Below are 19,768 nucleotides of genomic sequence, written 5' to 3'. Positions count from 1 at the left end.
AAGCCCCATATGACGTTTAAATTTGTAAATATATTGGTCTACATCTAATGCATATGATGCATGATCCCAGTTCTTTACTGTTGGCAGCTAAATGAGTATTAAAGGCTAGAACTCTGAATTGTTTTAAGTTTATAGATTTATTTTTTAGACTTTATAGACTTAATCAAATCTTTACAAAATTAAATTAAAAGTCAGTTTTTAAAATGATTTTGACTTCAAATGTTGATATTAACCCATCATAATGTGTATTTTACTCTTCATTTTAACAGAGGATTTTGACTATTTTAGAAGACAACTTTTTTGCTTTTGGCTGTGCCTCGTAGCATGAGGGATCTTAGTTCCCTGACTAAGGATCCAAACGAAGCTGCCTGCAGTGGAAGTGCGGAGTCCTAACCACTGGACCCCCAGGGAAGTCCCTAGAAAACAACTTAAATTGTAAATATTAAAATAATTTGAATTTTTAATTTTGATTTACTGTTTTTGATAAAATATATTCAAAATTTGTACCCTGTGAACACAATTACATTGTATTTTTAAAAAATAAATTTATTTGGCTGCATTGGGTCTTCATTGCTGTGCACGGGCTTTCTCTAGTTGTGGAGAGCAGGGGCTACTCTTTGTTGTGGTGCGCAGGCTTCTCATTGTGGTGGCTTCTCTTGTTGCGGAGCATGGGCTCTAGGCGCACGGGCTTCAGTAGTTGTGGCACGTGGCTCAGTAGTTGTGGCTCACAGGCTCAGTAGTTGTGGCTCATGGGCTCTAGAGCGTAGGCTCAATAGTTGTGGCCCACAGGCCTAGTTCCTCTGTGACACGTGGGATCTTCCTGGACCAGGGTTCGAACCCATGTCGCCTGCATTGGCAGATGGATTCTTAACCACTGCGCCACCAGGGAACTCCTACATTGTATTTTTAATGCTGCAGAGTTAAATAGGTCCCACTATCTGTTTTTGTTTTGTAAATAAATAAAGTTTTATTGGAACACAGCTATGCTCGTTATCTACAGGTTGTCTATGGCTGCTTTCATGATATAGTGGCAGAGTTGAGTAATTTTCACAGAAACCGTATGGCCCACAAAAACCTAAAATTTTTACTATCTGGTCCTCCATAGAAAAAGTTTGCCAACTTCTGCTTTGGATGTTTATTGTCTTAACAGTACAAATTATGTGAAAATCTTTAGTATGTCAACATAATTTTGCTGAAATGAATAGAAAAATATTTTTATGGGGTACATATACAAATCTTATAAATTGTGTATGTCTTTATTTGATTACTCATCCAAACATCACTCACTGGCTACTCAACAGAACACCCAGACATGTGCAGTAATAATTAAATTCCGTCACCTTAACCGTCTGCCAACTTTCAGCCATATAGAAGTCAGAACGGGTCCCATATTTTTCAATTTCGTAGGAAGATGTATTATTCAATATGGGGTATGTTTACTCTTGCCCCAGGCTCTGCAAATACAGCGTCGGGGCTGCCGGCGGCTGCTCTGAAACCTGCCCGTGTTCTGGGGCACTGGGGGCTGGGCCTGGATGCTGGAGCCTGGGAGATGGACCCTGTGCCTTTGATGGTAGTTCGTATGGAGGGTGCAGGGTTGGGTGGCTGCCAGGACATTTGGACAGACACAGCACCTTCTGTGTCTCCTCTCCCCTTCTGCAACAGACCAGGTGGGACCAGCTTTGACCCTAGAAGCCCATGTAAGCTTCCAGGCCAGGTGTGTGGGAGGCTTGGCCCTGGGAAGAACTCCTGAGGGACTGTCAGGGCAGAGACGGTTCTCCCGCCCACACCCGCAGCCCTGCGTTTCTTCCAACAGCTGTGGCCTTCTGGCCACCGTCCAGGCTCTGAACTTACGTGCCAGCAAGAGCCGTGGCGGCCTGTGGCGACTGTGCAAGCTAAAAATGTCAGGCTGGTGCTCAGGGCCCGTACATCCTGGTGGTGGCAACCGTTTGGAAAATGTCGGCAAATCTTTCCTTCACTGATGCCCAGATTTAGCAAATAAAAATACAGGATACCCAGTTAAATTTGAATTTCAGATCAACAACAAATACTGTTTCAGTACAAGTATGACCCATGCAATAATAATGCATAAAATGATATAAATATCTCATGCAATAATATTGCATAATATGATATGAGTATGTCCCATGTGTCACTTCTCAGACAAGCAGTGGGGCATTTAAGAACCAGGGCCTTGGGACTTCCCTGGCAGTCCAGTGGTTAAGGCTCTGCACTTCCAATGCAGGGGGCGTGGATTCGATCCCTCATCGGGGAACTAAGATCCTACATGCTGTGCGTGCTGGCCAAAAAAAAGAAGAACCAGGGCTTTTCAGGATCATTGCTTTTTCCCTGCTGAGGAGACTTTGGAGGCCATGTTGTAGATGGTATAACTACAAGATGGAGGACGGTTGCCTGGTTCATAGAAATGAACTTTTATTTATTGTTGCAAGCTGTGAATTTTTAGGGTTTATCTGTTATCACAGCATCACCTACACTCTCTTGACTATTACATCACTCAAGACCCTGCCCAGACTTCACTCTGGCTCCTTTCCCTTCCACTGTGCTCCACTGGTGTTTTATAAATACTCTCTTACAGTGCTTAATAAATGCCTGCTTAGTTATTTCTCTCCCTCTAACCAGGGCAAGGAGACTTGTCTTATTCGACCTTGTGACCCCAGAACCTCACATAGTAAGTACTTTACCGTGTACTGAAAGAATGGCCAATGATTTCCCGAGTTTGGAGCCAGGAGGTATGTTCATATTCGCCTTGGTTTCACCAAGGACGATACCTCTCCAGGTTTTATCTCTGTTATTCCTTAAATAAAGGATCACCTCCCTTTAAAGGTCTGCAATCTTGGGAAATCAAATTACTTGTAGCTGCATTATTTACATAGTGGCTGGTAATCTCTTCTGAGCAAGAGATGGTGGGTGGTGACATTCACTCTCAGTCACAAATTAAAAGAAAAACGTGACAATGACCTTTCCACTGTGAGAGTAAAGGTCACCTGGCATTCAGAAGCCCTAAATGCAAGGCTGTGTTTGCATTCTAATCGGCTCTACTTCCTGAGGATGTCATTGCTACTGGTGCAGAAAGTCTGGGTCCATAGTCTACTTAGAAGAAAGAAGGAATTATTATTTCCCTAAATGTTTACTCTCTTTAGATCAGTGATTATCAACCAGAGGGTGGGAAGGGAGCATGTCAGACTCTCAGAATGGGGGGAAACATAGAAAATATTTTTATTTTTAAAAAACTCACTCCCTAATACAAAATACAAGTGTGACACTTTAGGGTGACAGGCCTGTGGAGAACATGGAATGAGAAAGCATTCAGAACAAGCTGCGGGACCAAGATGGTGCTCAGCAAACATCTATACTGCATGTTTGGTACCATCTGTGCAAACACAAAGTCAGTATTCTCCGTTTGAAGGGGAGTGTAGGTTTTAATTTTAAAGCAAGTTCTGATTTTGAGTCCTTCCCATGCACAAGAGAGGGGGCTTTGATGAGTATAGGAAGATGAAGAAGCAGAGACCATTCTGTTTGGAAGTCTGGCTGTGAAGGGGAAGATGAGATGTAGAATGGTAGGCAAAGGAGCATCGGGGTTTTTATTTCCTTGTTTTAAGATTGGAGAGAGTTGAGAATGTTTAAAAGGCTGACAGGAAAATCCAGTGAAGCAGATGGGATGGAAGAAGCAGGAGGGACGAGCCAATGGATATAGATAATGGATGGTGGATAGAGTGAGCTCTCTGGGGAGGTAGGAGGGGATGAGAACCTGGTCACAGGAGGGAAAGAGGAAAAAAGGGACAAACAATGGGTGTGGCTGCAGTAAGTTTTAGAGTCGCTGGCAGGTCGCCATCAAGGCAATCAGGAGGTGGGTAGAAAACGACTGGCTTATTGAACTTTTTTTGTGAATATCTGAATGACGGTGCCAAATTTGTACAAATTTCTTCAGCTCCATACTGAAGTTTGTGGGTGGCCAAAGAAATATTCACTTGGCTAAATTTAAAAACTATTATCCTACTTTAGGGCGAGGCTAACTTTTGCAAAATTTTTGAAAAAGCCTAACTTTGCAGTTGAGCTCGTTTTGCTTGGAATATAGAATTGAAGCCCTGAAGACATTGAATCTGAATTATAAAGGGTCAAACACCAAACTTGCTTGTTCCTGTAAGCATTTATAACAAAAATCCATTTCTAGATTCAAGTTGATATTGAAATGTCTTTTCATTTTCTCATCTTGATGATGTTCTAAAGGACAAGGATTTTGAGACTGGCTTCCAAGAAAAACAAATTCCAACCCCTTCCAGTCCAGCTGCAGGATAAATTCAGGATAACTTTTCCTCGTGTCAGGGGTAGACCCAAATTTCCTTTGGGAAACTCCAGGGGAAAACTCTTCCTTCCTGATATTTAGTCTTTGCCAGGAAAAATCTCAAGAAGGGTTGAAATGAACACAAGTTTGAGTCAGTTACATAAGAGAACATTTAGAAAAGCATATTGGAGAATTTAGGGATAAAGTAGTTCCCAATTTATCACAGAGAAGAGAAGCGATTTGTGTGCCGTTATATCATTTCCAACACTGTACACTTGCTACGCTGATTTGTCTGTACCTCTGGCTATGCAAACCAAGCAGGCGCAGACTTGACTTAGAAAATGCTTTGTCTTCCACACTGCATAAGATGCAAAGCTTTTATGGTGAGCTGTACTGTACACTCAGTGCTCACATTGATAAACACCTTAATAAGGTTAAAAAACATCGATTTTTAAAAAAGACCAATATGCATTTGTTCTCAAAAATTGCTATTGCTTTATTTGTTTTTAGCTATGATGGTTCCATTATTATAAACTTTCTAATAACCCTAAAGGGGAGCATGAGATTTGCATGTTTATCAAAGGAGAATAAAGAAGAGTTGAGAAAAACTGCTGTAAATGGAAAAAATAGTGCTGAAAAAAGACACTGGTAGAGGGATAAGGAATAGCTGTCTGCAGAGGCTCCACCTTGTCGACAGCACCCTGTTTAATTCAAATTTCTGGCTTAGCTGGAGGGTGTGGATCATTTCCTTACAGGAAGATGAACATCAGTCATGTGATCAAGGACCAGGATGAACAAATGACTGTTCAATAATAGATAGCTTTTGGAAAAAAAAAAAAAAGGATAGCTTTTGGATAACATTTAATATGCTCAGGCACTGTTCTAAGTACTTTATGTATAGTAACTCATTTATTCCTCGCAACAATTTTATAAGAAAGGTATTATCATCATCCCCATTTTATAGAGAGGCAACCAAAACGCCAAGTGTAATGGACTGAATTGTGTCCCCCCAAATTCATAGGTTGAAGCCCTAACTTCCAATGTGAGTATATTTGGAGATAAGCCTTTAGGAGTTAATTAAGGTTAAATGAGGTCATAAGAATGGGGCCCTAATCCAATATGTCTGGTATCCTTAGAAGAGGAAGAGGCACCAGGGATGCATGAGCACGGAGGAAAGGCCATGTGAGGACACTGCAAGAAAATGGCCATCTGCAAGCCAGGGGAGAGGCCTCCCAAGAAACCAAATTTGCTGACAACTTCATACTGGACTTCCAGCCTCCAGAACTATAAGGAAATAAATCTCTGTCGTTTAAACCACCCAGTCTGTTGTATTTTGTTATGGCAGCCTTAGCAAATTAATATACCAAGAAACTAAGAAATTTGCCCAGGATCTTTGCACAGCTCTTCTGAACCCAGACAGTCTGGATTCAGAAATCATGCTCTTGACCTTCTTCTGTCTTCATCCAGTGAGTTAAAGCAGCACTGTCCAATAGAAATATAACTGTAAGCCACAAATTTGAACCTCATATGTAATTTACAACATTCTAGCAGTCACATTTTAAAAGCCAGATGACATTAATTTCAATATATTTTATTTAACACAATATACCAAAGTATTATTTCAGCATGTAATAAATATGAAACATTATTAATAAAATATTTAACATTCTTTCTTTTGTACCAAGTCTTCAAATCCAGGGTCTATTTTCTACTTACAGCACTTCTCAGTTTGGACTAGGCACATTTCAAGTGCTCAATAAGCCACGTGTGACCAGTGGCTGCCATACTGACAACACAAGTTAAAGCACTTTCATGGTTCTCCACCGTGTGCAAGATAAAGTCAGGTCTCCTTAAATGGACATGTAAAGTCTGTCCTGATGTAGCCAGGGCAAAAGTGACTTCTCAGCATGCCCCATCTGAGAACAAGCCTCCACTCCATGATTAGGGGCTGGGTGGAAGAACAAAGCCCTCACCTCTTGACCACACTCAGGACTTAGTCTCAGCAACAGATGGCTGCGGGTAAGATGAGAAAAGCCGTTGTTCTGCAGCTCCCAGGAAGAAAATCCTCTGCGTGCCGGGAGATGTTCTTGGCTGCAGCTGTCTGCCTGGAAGCTGGGACCAGGGAGAGAGGAAGCCATCTTGGTTCAAATACCATAGACTCTGACCTTTCTTACTAAGTTTTTGTAGATGTTCTTGAATACATGTTTCTTTGTGTGTTTATCTTTAGGACCACTTCCAGAGTCCTTAAACCTTTTTTTTTTTTTTTAATTTTCACCAATCTTACTGGGGAGCAGGTCAGCAGAGCCCCTCATGCTGTCATGCTAGAAGCCAATCTTTAGAACTGCATCTTTTAAGGTCCATGGCTGGCAAAGTTGTTCAAGGAGACTCAGGATAAATGACAATATGAGTTAGATTCTGAGTGATGACTTTATTTGTGCAAGAAAAATAAAACTTTGAAATAATACCAAATGATGATTAGGTGACTAACAATCCTATAATGTTAGAGGTTAACTTGTAGAATACTGTTAAGGATGTTTTGTTTTGTTTTTTTTCAAGTATCTGGAAGAGAAGAGAACCTCAAATGTTATATGGTTTAATTGCCTGCAGAAGATTAACTGGTTTTATATTTAAATTGGAAATCTCATTTCAGAATTCCTTTCCCCACTAATTATGTGAAACCTAGTTCTTCTATTTTATTTATTTATTTTTGGCTGCATTGGGTCTTTGTTGCTGTGTGCAGGCTTTCTCTAGTTGCTGAGATCGGGGGCTACTCTTCACTGTGGTGCTCTGGCTTCTCGTTGTTGTGGCTTCTCTTGTTGTGGAGCTCAGGCTCTAGGCACGCGGGCTTCAGTAGTTGTGGCTCGCGGGCTCTAGAGCAGCGGCTCGGTAGCTGTGGTGCACGGGCTTAGCTGCTCCGCAGCATGTGGGATCTTCCTGGACCAGGGCTTTAACCCACGACTCCTGCATTGGCAGGCGGATTCTTAACCACTGTGCAACCAGGGAAGCCCAAAACCTAATTCTTCTAATTCTTTTCTATCCAGCTCTGTCATCCTGCCATCTCCTTCATTAATGAGTTAAATAAAACTTAAACTCATGCTATCTTTGGTATAAGACTTATGTTTTTAACAATTTAAGAATTTTGCTTTTCAAACATCTGCAATCTCAATTCTCTTTTTCCTGCACAAAGAGCACAGGCCCCAGTCAATGAGATTAAAGAATAGACAGCTTTTCTCAGTCTTGCTCCTAAGGTCCTGAAGATTCTTAGCAGGGTCATGAGCTCCTAAGGGAAAAATGTGTGCTATCGGCTGAACCGTGTCCCCTCAAAATTCTTCTGTAAGTCCTAGCACCCAGTTCCTCAGAATGTGACCGTATTTGGAGGCAGAGCCTTTAAAGAGGCAACCGAGGTAAAATGAGGTCACATGGGTGGGCCCTAATCCAGTATGACTGGTGTCTTTATAAGAGATTAGGACACACACAGAGAAGAAAGCAAACCTGCTGACAACTTTGATCTCAGACATCTAACTTCCAGAACTTTGAGGAAATAGATTTCTGCTGTTTAAGCTACCCAGTTTATGGTACTTTGTAATGGCAGCTCTAGCAAACTAATACATTATGCAAGGGAATATTTTGGCTTCCTTCGGATTGACAATATCTGGGAAATCTATGCTTTTAGGGGTCATGATGGAACAAGTTATGGCTACCCTGAAAATGGATAGTTCAGAGGCAATAGTTCCAGTTAAGGGTAGAAATCTGTGAATACATACGCTTTGTTGGAGTTTGTCACCAAATTCCCAAAGCCCTAAAGTGGAGGTGGAGAGTAGGTGTTTAGGCAGGTTGAGGCAGGGCCCCCATCTCCTTCTGTGAGTATTCATTCACTCAAGCTCCCTGTGTATTTCAATGACCAGCCGGCAGCTTGGTTTAGACAAAAGTATTGGTCTGTAATAACCAGTTTTCTGTCTACAAAGTCACCAGAAGCACCAAGGTTCTATCTATCATGGTCTCAGTAGTTTTACTTCACGGGTGAAGGATGGGGACTGCCAAGGGAAAAAAATGGGGGGCTGCTTCCACCAGAAGCTCCTACGAGCTGTAAGGAAATGCAAACCTTACAGATAATCTACTGTATGCTGGTCTCTGCAGGAGTGCTTTATTTAAGGAGACTATGCTTGCTTAGTGAATAGGGGTTATCATTAGAACCCTGTAATCTCTTTTATCTTTCTGCCTTTATTTGTGAGAATTTATAGATTAGTCTAGAAGTGAGCTGCCTTGTCACATGCCAAGCACACTATTTAATAGTTGTTTCTGTAGCTCTAAGAACTATATTTTTGAAAAAAACAAAAAACTGGAAGCATGATCTGAAAATACAGAGATTCTATGCCTGTTCTGGAAAATCTGGGACTGAGAGCCACCGCACCATATTCAGAGATGTTTAGAAACACTAGTTGTCAATGAATCAGGTAAACTCTTTAGAATTAGTTCGTAAGCTAGTATCATGCTGCAGGAAATGACATACCAGTGCTTTACACACTTGATGGCATGGTTAGAATAACTTTTACTACTTTGGACCCTCCAGTGAACATATTTGTCTATCAAATGAGCCTACACAAAGGCAGTACAGGAATAAAAGGTATGGGAGAGAGAGAATCATTGGGACAATCCTAAACTTTTTTTTTTCAAGTAAGTTTTTATTCCTACCTAGTTTTATTTCACTCTCAAGCCCATATTTACTGTTTTGTCATAAGGGATACATATGCAGTGGAAATTAGGATAAACAAGGCAATCAAAGCAGACAGCTATGATTAACACACCAAAAGTCTTTTGCAGAAGAACCACAACATATCAATAAATCCAAAGACAGCATTTAAAAAGAAATTAATGAACTAAAAAATAAACTTATTTGGGGGATCAAAACAAGTGAAAAGCAGGTTCTTAAAAATTCTTCTGGCAAGACGACTGAAGGAAAAAAAAGGCACAGCAGAAACAACCAGCAATTAAAAAATGGCTATAATTACCAATTAGGCATAAATTTTTTTCTAAAGAAGGATATTTATTTATTTATGGCTGCGCTGGGTCTTCACTTCTGCAAGCAGGCTTTCTCTAGTTGCGTTGGTTGGGGCCACACTTCATTGCAGTACGCGGGCTTCTCACTGCAGTGGCTTCTCTTGTTTTGGAGCACGGGCTCTAGGCACGTGGGCTTCAGTAGTTGTGGTGCATGGGCTTAGTTGCTCTGTGGCATGTGGGATCTTCCTGGACCAGTGCTCAAACCCGTGTCCCCTGCACTGGCAGGCGGATTCTTAACCACTGCGCCACCAGGCAAGTCCCAAGGCAGAAAATTTTAAATATTATATACAACTTTTTAACCAGTTTGAAAACTACTGTGTAAAATGAATTTAAGTCAATAATTTTCCAAGTAGAAGGACAGAATGAGTATGGTTATAGAAGATAAAACACTGAATATGAATGCATTATTTAGGTGACAGGAACATGAGTTTCATTGTGCTAGTCTTTCTACTTTTAAAAATGTTTGAAATTTTTCATAAAAACACAAGTTTAAAAAAAACCAAGGTAAACAAATTTTTGAAGCATGATAGGAAGCAAAGTAATTATTTCAAAAACAGGCAAGTGGAAGAATCAAGCATTTATCTTGTCTTTCCTATAGATATTGTACCTCAGAGTAACCAAATAGTTGATATTGGGAAGTTTCTCTTATTACATAGAAGTAATCCAAATATATCACACAAAAAGATAGAACTTTGCCATTCTGCAATCCCTAAATATTAATTGACCTATGCAATGATCAGCAATGGCTACTACCATCACAAGAAAAGACACATTATATAAGTGCCCAGTGCCATCTATGAAATATTCTTGCCAAAAAAAAAGAGGGAGGCAGGCAGGAGGTAAGGAAAGAAGCAGCTCCCAATTTAGAGAAAATTTGAGGTGGGGAGACCTATTAAAGAAATAATATCATGGGGACATTATCAGCGAAATCCAGATTGTTAGAATTTTCACAAAATAGCTCAATTTCTTCAACAAATAAGTTGCAAGGGAAAAAAAAGGATGGAAAGGAAAGCTATATATTAAAAGACTGTATCAACAATTGCAAAGTATGGATTTATAAATACTGAAATATTTAGAGATGAAATTATATGAAGACTAGGATTTGTTTCAAAATAATCCAGGGAGTGGATGAAGAGCAGATGAAACAAGAGTTGCCACTAGTTGTAGTTGTGTATTGGGAACATGGGGCTCCATCCTACTATACTAACTAGTATATATTTAAGATAAGATTCTTAATAAGATTCTTAATGCCAAGAAGTTCTGCTAAGCCTTTTGTATAAAGTCTCCTCGTAGGATGCCAGAGAGCTAGGTAGGTTTTTCTGGCTTTTATTGATGGAAATGCATAAGGGGTTAGATATCAAACAACCTACCAGATCAGGCTTATATTTGCAAAAACAAAACTAAAATGTATTAATGAAATCTTTCCTGAAGGTAGTGGAGTGTAAAACCACTCAAAATGATAAAATTTACTTGAAAACACGGTGTGATTTTTGTTTTGTCAGAGAAACATTTTTCCCATAGGTATGCCATGGTCAGAGAAATGCAATATACAGATATGCAGCAGAGTGCCATGATGAAACTCAGTGCATGGTATCCTGAGTACTTTATAACATGGCCTTACTTACTGAGTAGAATAATCAGCTGATTTAAGAAGCTAGGAGAATGGTTTACAGTTCCTCGCTCAATTACAATCATTTTTCAAAATCCTTTTAATTGAAGTATAATACACAGATAAATGCACAAATCCTAAGTGTACAAGCTCAATGAATTATCAGAAAGTAAACACTCCTGGGTAACTGGTACAAAGGTTAAGAAATAAAACATTAACCACAAACCAGAAACCTCTCCTCAAGCCCTCAATTACCTCCTTCCCAAAGGTAACCACTACCCTATTTCTGAACTTGATGTAAATAGAATTATACATTACACTTTCTTCTGTGTATGGCTTCCTTTGTTCAACATCACATCTGTGAGATTCTTCCCTGTAGGTTTTATGTAGCTTTGTGTTCACTTGTATAAAGTATTCCACTATAAAAATACATCGTTATGAAATTTCTTTCTCTCTCATAGTGCCTGTTGCCCTAACGTGTACTTTGTCTAACATATAATACTGGCTTTCATTTGGCTAACGACAATCTCTTAACAGGTTAGAATTTGACATTTGTTTTCTGTAGGATCAAGGACTTAGATAATTCCATAATTTTAGGCATAGAACAAGGATATAGGTGCTTACTTAACTGAACTGTGGGCAATTTATTCCAACAAAACCAATGAGTTTTTCCTGTTACCCTATGTCCTTAGAACAAACATAGAAATGAAAGAAAATAGATAAAGGGATCTTCATGGAACATTACACTCATTAACTTTTCCTACTCAATTATACTTTTTTATAATAGCAGAGGTAGGAGTTCTACACCTGAACCCAATGATTACAAATGCACTAATTCTAAGAAAACTGTTATAGAATTTTATAAGTTCAACATAAATTGTTTTGATAGAAACATATAGTGAAGAATTTCCATTGGAAGTAGACAACAGAAAAAAAATCATTGATGTAGGATCACACAAACAGTAAACAAAGTGGGTTTAATACTTTTAACTAACTATTCCTAACATAGCATCCCAGTTTAATTACTTACAAATGTTGGGCATTAAAAATTGGGTACAGCTTGTTTGACAGTATCCTCTTATTTCTGCAACTGTTCAAGTAATGGCATATGTCTTAGAAATGATCATTGCTCTGAAATGATATTTCTTAGAAATAATTATTGCAGGGTATGTGTTCCTACACATTCATAATTAGCTGTAGGATAGCTTTAGCCATGTGTATTCTGGTTAGAATGGCCTAGAGGGAGGCCTTATGATCCATTTGGGGGGCTTTCCATTGAAGGAAAGAGTTGAAGACTACTTGATTTATGGATTTAGGCTGACATTTCCACTAGATTACACAGTTCTAAAAGGTAAATCACCATATCCCTAACCTTTCATTATCTTTCCCAGCACAAAGCTCAGTTCTGGTACAATCAGTACTTGGTGAACTGAAGGAATAATTTTCACTGAACAGTGTTAAGAGCTGAATTACATCCCGTCAAAATTCTTCTGTTGAAGTCCTAAACCCCAGTATCTCAGAATGTAACTGTATTTGGAGATATAGCCTTTAAAGAGGTAACTGAGGTAAAATGAGATCAGATGGGTGGGTCCTAATCCAATATGAATGGTGTCCTTATAAAAAGAGATTAGGATACAGACACATACAGAGGGAAGATCATGTGAAGGTACTGGGAGAAGATGGCCACCTACAAGTCAAGGAAAGAGGTCTCGGAAGAAATCAACCCTGGTGACACCTTGATCTTGGACTTCTAACCTCTAGAACTGTAAGAAAACACATTTCTGTTGTTGAAGCTGCCCAGTCTGTGGTACTTTATTATGTCAGCACTAGCAAACTAATACATATACTGTAGTAACTACTTTTTTAAGAGTTAGCTTTCTCAAATTTGCAACTTGAAATTACATTTTTAAAGTTTTCAGAAGTAGGTAGGCATTTTTACTCTTCAGCAGAAAAAACACCCCCAGCACTTATGCAATGCCTTTAAATTGGTTTTGGCAGTTCTCAGAAGAGTAACGCCCCAACCCCATGTACAGACCTTCAAGAACATGACCCTCACAACACTTGGCAGGGCAGAACGGCAACATCAGGGTGCAATGGAAAGTACTGGATAATGTTAAGGAGACCTGGGTTCTAGTCCAGACTATGCCATTAACTGGCATGTGGCCTTGGGCAAGTCACTTCCTTCTCTGAGCCACTCATCTTTAAAAGGTGGAAATTGAACTAGGTAGCCTCTTAGATCCATTTATACTCAAGACTTTGTGACTGTTAATGATGGTTACAAGCCTCTGCTGTAAATAAGCATTTCATGGTCAAGCAACTTTATAAAAACCTATTTGGCCATAGGGCTATTTTATCTTTTCCTGATAAAAATGCCTCTAGATCTTAAAAAAAAAATTGATCTAGTTACATTCACGGAAACAATAGATTTTAGATGAGCCAGCAAAGATCAGCAGTAGTTACCTAGTTTTCTATTCCATTAAAAATAAATCCCACCCCCCCCAAGAAAAAATTCCCACTTGCAAAAATATCCTAGAATAGGGACTTCCCTCGTGGTCCAGTGGTTAAGAAACCGCCTTCCAATGAATCCAAGGGTTCGATCCCTGGTCAGGGAACTAAGATCCCACATGCTGCGGGGCAACTAAGCCCGCGTGCCACAACTACTGAGCCCGTGTGCTCTAGAGCCTGTGCACCACAACTAGAGAGAAGCCCATGTGCTGCAACTAGAGAAGCCCGCACGCAGCAACAAAGAGCCCACGAACCACAAGGAAAGATCCCACATGTGGCAACTAAGACCCTACGCAGTCAAATAAATAAACATTAAAAAAAAAGATCCTAGAATAAAAGATTAAAATAAATGACTGCTTAGACTCCTACAATCCAATAACGCTTTAAAGAACCTAGAAATAAAACATTTGCCTATGGAAAAGCAATATATAGGCAGCTGGTAACTGTGTTACCCTTCCATCAAAAAAAACACAAACTTGGTTTGAGATCACACCTCGAAATGTCTCAAAATTTATGTATACTCATCCCTAGGGAAGTCAAAAACTGAACTGGAAAAATGTTCCAACTCTTCTTTGGCATTGCACATATAGTGTGTGTGTGTGTGTGTGTGTGTGTGTGTGTGTGTGTGTGTGTGTGTGTGTGTGTGTGTGTGTGTGTGTGTGTGAGAGAGAGAGAGAGAGAGAGAGAGAGATGCACAGAAAGAGAGCGAAAGACATCACTCATGCAAATGTGCCAACATGTACTTGTACAAAGGGGGTGTGCCACTGAAGAAGCTATTTGTAGGACGGTTAGAAAAGCATTCTGTTTCTCAAAATGAGAACTGTTCCTTAAGTAAAAGAGAGGTGATTAGTACACTTAAGGTTTTTCAGTTTTTAAAGTGGTATGAATATGTGCTTGCTATGCTCTCACTATAACAAGTTTAGATGGATGGCTATGACAAAGAAAATATGACATCATTAGAATTACAGGTAAGACAAGGGGAAACCCAAAGTACAGACAAGAACACAGAAATATTTTTAAGAGAGTACAGATGTCATGACATTTATTAAAAGGCATGCTACAATGCTATACTTGTTAGGAAAGAGATTAGAGATATCAAGTAATAGTCAGCAAATACACAAACAAAAATGGAATATATTGTAGTGTACAGAAGCTTGAATTAACCATGCACTACGCACTTAGAAAATATGTTTTTTAATATTTTATCTTCTCTTTGCATTTATAACATAATTCACTTCAGTAATCACAGAATCCTTTTCTTCCAATGCCACAAACTGTGTTACAAATGAAAGCTGGTACTGCTGCTTATCAAAATATACAAGACAACTGATGTTTTATATAAAACCACTTTATATGTTAACTTGTTCCCAAAAACCGTTTTTTTTTCTTTTTCGGCCTGGTTTTAAAAAATGTTGTTACAAATATTTACAGCATTTTCTTCTGTTAGATGAACATTCTTATAAACTGAAAAAGGGAATTTTATGAACAGACCACATAAAACACGAGACAATGTCAGAGGCTCCTAGCTGTGCTATTTTTTTTTTTTTTCTTAAATACAGTACTGAAAATGCCCATAAAACCCATGTTGTCCTAATCCATTCTGTTCACATTTAAACTCCCATTTTCTCTAAGTAGTCTATTCGCCGATAGGAAATAGAAAGTAAAGGCCGCTTTGCACTGGATCTTCTTTCAGAAAGGAGCTTGGGAAAAGAAATGCTTAACAGAAAGGAGTCAAAACCAGAACAGTCAGTCTTTGGTCAGAGCAATGAGGTGACATTTTGATGCAAAACTTTGCTTGGTCAGCAGTCTTTATAATTAGTACTTTTTGGATGTGGGATGAATTTTTTAAAGATCTGAGTAACAATGGTAAGGGGGAAAAAAGGCTAGAGTATGATTTTTTTTAATGACATCAAAAATAGCTATTTAAATATTTGTTATTACAACTACTACATAGATTCAAGAACTAAAAATAATGTAACAACAACAACAAAAATCTGTTTACAGTGCTGATTTAAGCTTGCCATGAGCAGCTTTCAATCATGACTATTATCACCAAGGTCACTGGACCAGAAAAATATCCCTGTTCTCTGGAACATATGCCTCTGGTTACAGAAACTAAGATGACTACCACAAAGATTACGAGCAGCTCTGTTCTTGGACCTGCACAATGCTATATAATGAATATTATGTGATGAAGGCAAAAAGTGTAACTGAGACTTCATTTTACAGTTACAACTGTTTGCTTGAACGGATGGTGTGTGGGACAACATTCTTTTAAAACTATAGTATGTATTTCCTGAAAACCAGAATACTGATACTACCTTAGTCTCAAATAGGAAGAAAAGATCAATTAAGACTACTGAAGAAGGCACATAACCTTTGGTCCTGTTTTGTGTTTCTCCCTCTATAAAACCCCCAAAACTAATATTTTAGTAATTTTCTATTTTTTAAATCATTCACAACTAGCTGTTAAAATTTGCTCTGAAAAAAGACTGCAAATAGTCTTGTAGACAATAACACAGCTCTTAAAAGACAGCTGAGTTATATTTTCTTTAAAGAAAAAGTTCTGTGCAATCTAAGTTGTATTTCTTTTAGCACAACAGTAGAATATTTTAAGTCTGGCAGTTTTATTCTTGTTAACAACAGATCAAGACAAAGGAAAAGTTAAGAAAAATGCTTTTACGCATAGTCATGCTGTCTTTTTGGTTTTAAAAATAGCAGTACACACTAGGTTTTCTAAGAGATAGGCTGATAGTTTGGCAAACAGGGCTTTTAAGTGACTCACTGGGTTGGGGGGGGGGATACATACTTTTGAGCTTGTCATCTTTTGTCCAAAAATACTTAGTGGAAACCGAAGAGGAATTACATGTTAATATAAATGTATAACCTTTGCTGCCTAATGACATGGAAGCTTTCAAAAGTTTATATAAAACTGATCAGAGACATTCATGAGAGTTACTTTTAATCAACTGAAGCAGAACCTATAATCACCATCCTAGGTGGAGCCAAAAAAAGGCATTGCTTCCATAAGGAATAGGCAGGCAAAAATTGCGTCTCTAAAAACTGTGAGATTTGCAACTTTCAACAAATCAGAAACATTACTACAAATTAACATAACAATATTTAGCCTTAAATAACGAATTTATGGCATTCTGCAGGAGCTATTGGGTAATTCTGATACTCTCCTGTAAGTTATCAAATTATTAAGGTTATTTTTCTATTTGTATCTCACAGGAAAAACAATTTACTGCTATGCAAGTTATTTAAATCTCAAAGTAGAACTTTTTGGCATAAATTGCTACTGTTAAACATGTACTGCTATTTTTTAATAAAGTCCTGAATATACATACTTTGTGTCAAAGTCAGACACCTCCAAAAATAAGACAATACTCCTTAAAATTAAGTAAATAAACTTAAAAATAGGATACTATGACAGCTCAACAGCAAAAATAAACATTGCTCAGAAGATATCAACTACATGCATGCCAAAGCAAAAAATACAAAGATCTAGTTTTTCCACTGCCCTGATATTTTAAAATCTTTTTACAGAAACTATACCAACACAAATACTGTAGACCTCTATAATTCAAAGAGCAAATAGCCCAATATGGACAATATCCATGTGCTACAGCTAATTTTAGACACAAATTGATGGTTGCAAACACACTATTTTAAACAAGAATATCTCACCTTTTCCAAATCTTAATTTGATTAATGTTCTTTGTCAATAAATTAAGATGTACGTAATGTGCATATGTATGTACAACACTAGAAAAGTGTATGTATGTATATACACTTATCTATACACACACACACACGCGCGTGCACAAATCCCTGAAAAGGATTCAAATGTTCTCTCTCAAATATGAAGGCCATTCCCTACTTCAAAATTACATTCAATACCATTGTGATCTCCCTTCTGCTACACTTCTGCTACACTTACACTGACTGTTATAGGAATCATGAATTAAAACTACACAGTAATTCCTAACTAAAAAAAAACCAATTTAACATGCCACTGAAAATTATAATAGTGCCTGTATGGAAGGAAAAAAATGAAGCAATTTGGGGAGATTTCTTAAAGAAATCGTTTTTTCCCCCTTCCCTCTTACTCAGTGTTTTGGTAAAAATATATTTCATAAGTGAAAAAAATAAAAATTAGATAAATGATTATACCTATCAGCCTATAGTAAAATTGATCCATTTGAAAGATCTCAATATAGTGTCCTCCTTTGTATTCTAATAACTAATTGTTGCTCAGCGTTGAGTGAATTCTGCTTTTTAACAATTATCTTTTGTAGTCTCCAATTTTTTATAAAATTTCTTCCTGTGTTCGAATTAATGGCTGGAATATAGCAAAGAAATTGAGATATTCTTTTAAAAGGTGAGATGAACCACTCTGAGACTCTGAAAAGTGTAAAAGGGGTGGACAAAAATGACCCTTTTAACAAATTCTGCTTTAAAAAAATCCGATCAAGCACTGAAGGAATTAACAAAAGCAAAGTATCTAACTAAAAAGAAACAATTTTACATTATACAATCACTGAAGCAACACTAAAATGTACTCTCACATTCAACTAAAAAGAGGGACAGAGTATGAGAAAGAATCCACCTTCTCATACTCCATATATGTGGGCACTCAGTAATGAAGTTACATTAACAAAGAAAAGCAAGTTCTCACGAGTATATGACAAAAACCAAGTAATCCTGAGACAAATTCTAATGGGTGATAAAGATCAGACAAGATCCAGAACTGAGACTGCATGTTATAGCCCCAAATTGGTATGCTATAACTGGCAATGACCACTATTGGTCACAACATGAAGAGGCCTACAGGTGTGCACTGAGTTATTCCCCAAACCATTTAACCCTTCCTCACCCCATCTCTACACCAAAGCACCAAAAATTTGAATAGAAACTAGTAGTTATTGAAAATCACTTAAAATTGCAATGAAAAAAACTTTAAAATTCTTACCAAAACAGGGAAAGAAAAAACAAATGCTCACCAAGCCCACGATATAGCTTTCAAGATACTTAGATAAAAGTCTAACCTATTATATCATAAGCACATAATAAGGCACATAATAGGAAATTAAGTAAATACACAGTAATTCTGAATAAGTATTAGAGATTATAGTGGTACAAAAAACCCTTGAGATTGATTTTTTTCTAAAAGAAGACTTTACCAAAAATAACTTTTAAAAAATCTGTCAAACCATATGATAGACCTGAATATTTTCCTTAAGACTGTAAACTTTTTTCTGAAAACAACTATAAAAAAGTAGTTTATAAGTAGGATTATTTTTCTTTTTAAATTTTCCAAGATCATATTATATTATTCGGCAAGTGTCATTTTGAAATTTAAAACATGTTTTTTCCTAATAAAATTATTAATTATTCTGACATCTTAATAGATCCTGGTTAGATTCCACTTAATTTCCCTGGAGACAGTTGAGACACTTCATTCTCCAAATAGTCTTAAAAAGTTAAAGATATGCAAAGGAGTGTCTTACAGTGGAAAAAAAAAATGAAAGAAAACACGCAGATTTATAAATTTGCTTCCAATACAACCCAATTTGTTTATGTATAGTAAGTATCAGTATATGCCAAATAACTGATGTAACTTATAAGGGAACACAGTTTTCTAGAGGAGTCAAACTTCTGAATCATACAGTTAAAATCTTGGTTGTAGGTAATTTAAATTACTTATGTCAAGTAATTTTAAAAGTCTATATGTTTAAATTTTTCAAAGTACAAAGGAGTTTAGAAATGTTGTATAAGGCTGATCTGGACCCAAACGAAAAGAAAGACCATCCTCTTGAAATCCAATTTTATATAGGGAATTAAATTATTGAAAAAAAATTTTTTCCTGATTCTTTTTTCCTGAAGATTATTTTCATTTTAGAAACTATGGGACAGGAAAAACACGCCTCTGGTGACGTATTGGCAGAGGGTTTAAGGGAAGAGAGAACATCCCATGATTTTTTGAATATACTTGAATATCAAACTCAGGAAGAGTTATTTTTGTGAAAGAGGCAGAATTGGTCTTGAGCTGCTTCAGTCTATGTCTGAAGGGTTTTACTAAAATTATGGTCCAGTCTTAGGAGAAAAATTCACAGAAAAGTTAGATTGTAGATTTTGAGAAGGAAACTCTGAGGTGGTGATTTTCTCCAAGGTCATGGTTATGAAGTTCAATGAGAGCCTGGATTGCTTCTTCCACAGATCCCAACTGAATGAGTGCCATTTTGCGATCTTTCCTGAAAACGGTAGAAGAAATAGAAAAAGCATATAGAATT

At 37.7% G+C, this 19,768-nt stretch overlaps 1 protein-coding gene across 4 annotated transcripts in view; it reads right to left on the bottom strand.

Annotated features, from left to right (window-relative positions):
- Positions 1–14,658: 14,658 nt before the first annotated feature.
- PTBP3 (polypyrimidine tract binding protein 3) overlaps positions 14,659–19,768 on the bottom strand; it is a 101,299-nt gene continuing 96,189 nt past the window's right edge. For all 4 annotated transcript variants that reach the window (XM_082655712.1, XM_082655713.1, XM_082655710.1 and 1 more), the window contains one exon: positions 14,659–19,729. In XM_082655712.1, the coding sequence (XP_082511838.1) occupies positions 19,597–19,729 (133 nt within the window). In that variant the 3' untranslated portion in view covers positions 14,659–19,596. The remainder of the gene's footprint in view (positions 19,730–19,768) is intronic.

Source organism: Grampus griseus (assembly GCF_964374135.1).
Source record: "Grampus griseus genome assembly, chromosome: 6".
Lineage (NCBI taxonomy): Eukaryota > Metazoa > Chordata > Mammalia > Artiodactyla > Delphinidae > Grampus > Grampus griseus.
Note: the sequence above shows the minus strand (reverse complement) of the source record. Positions and strands in the feature narration are given on the sequence as shown.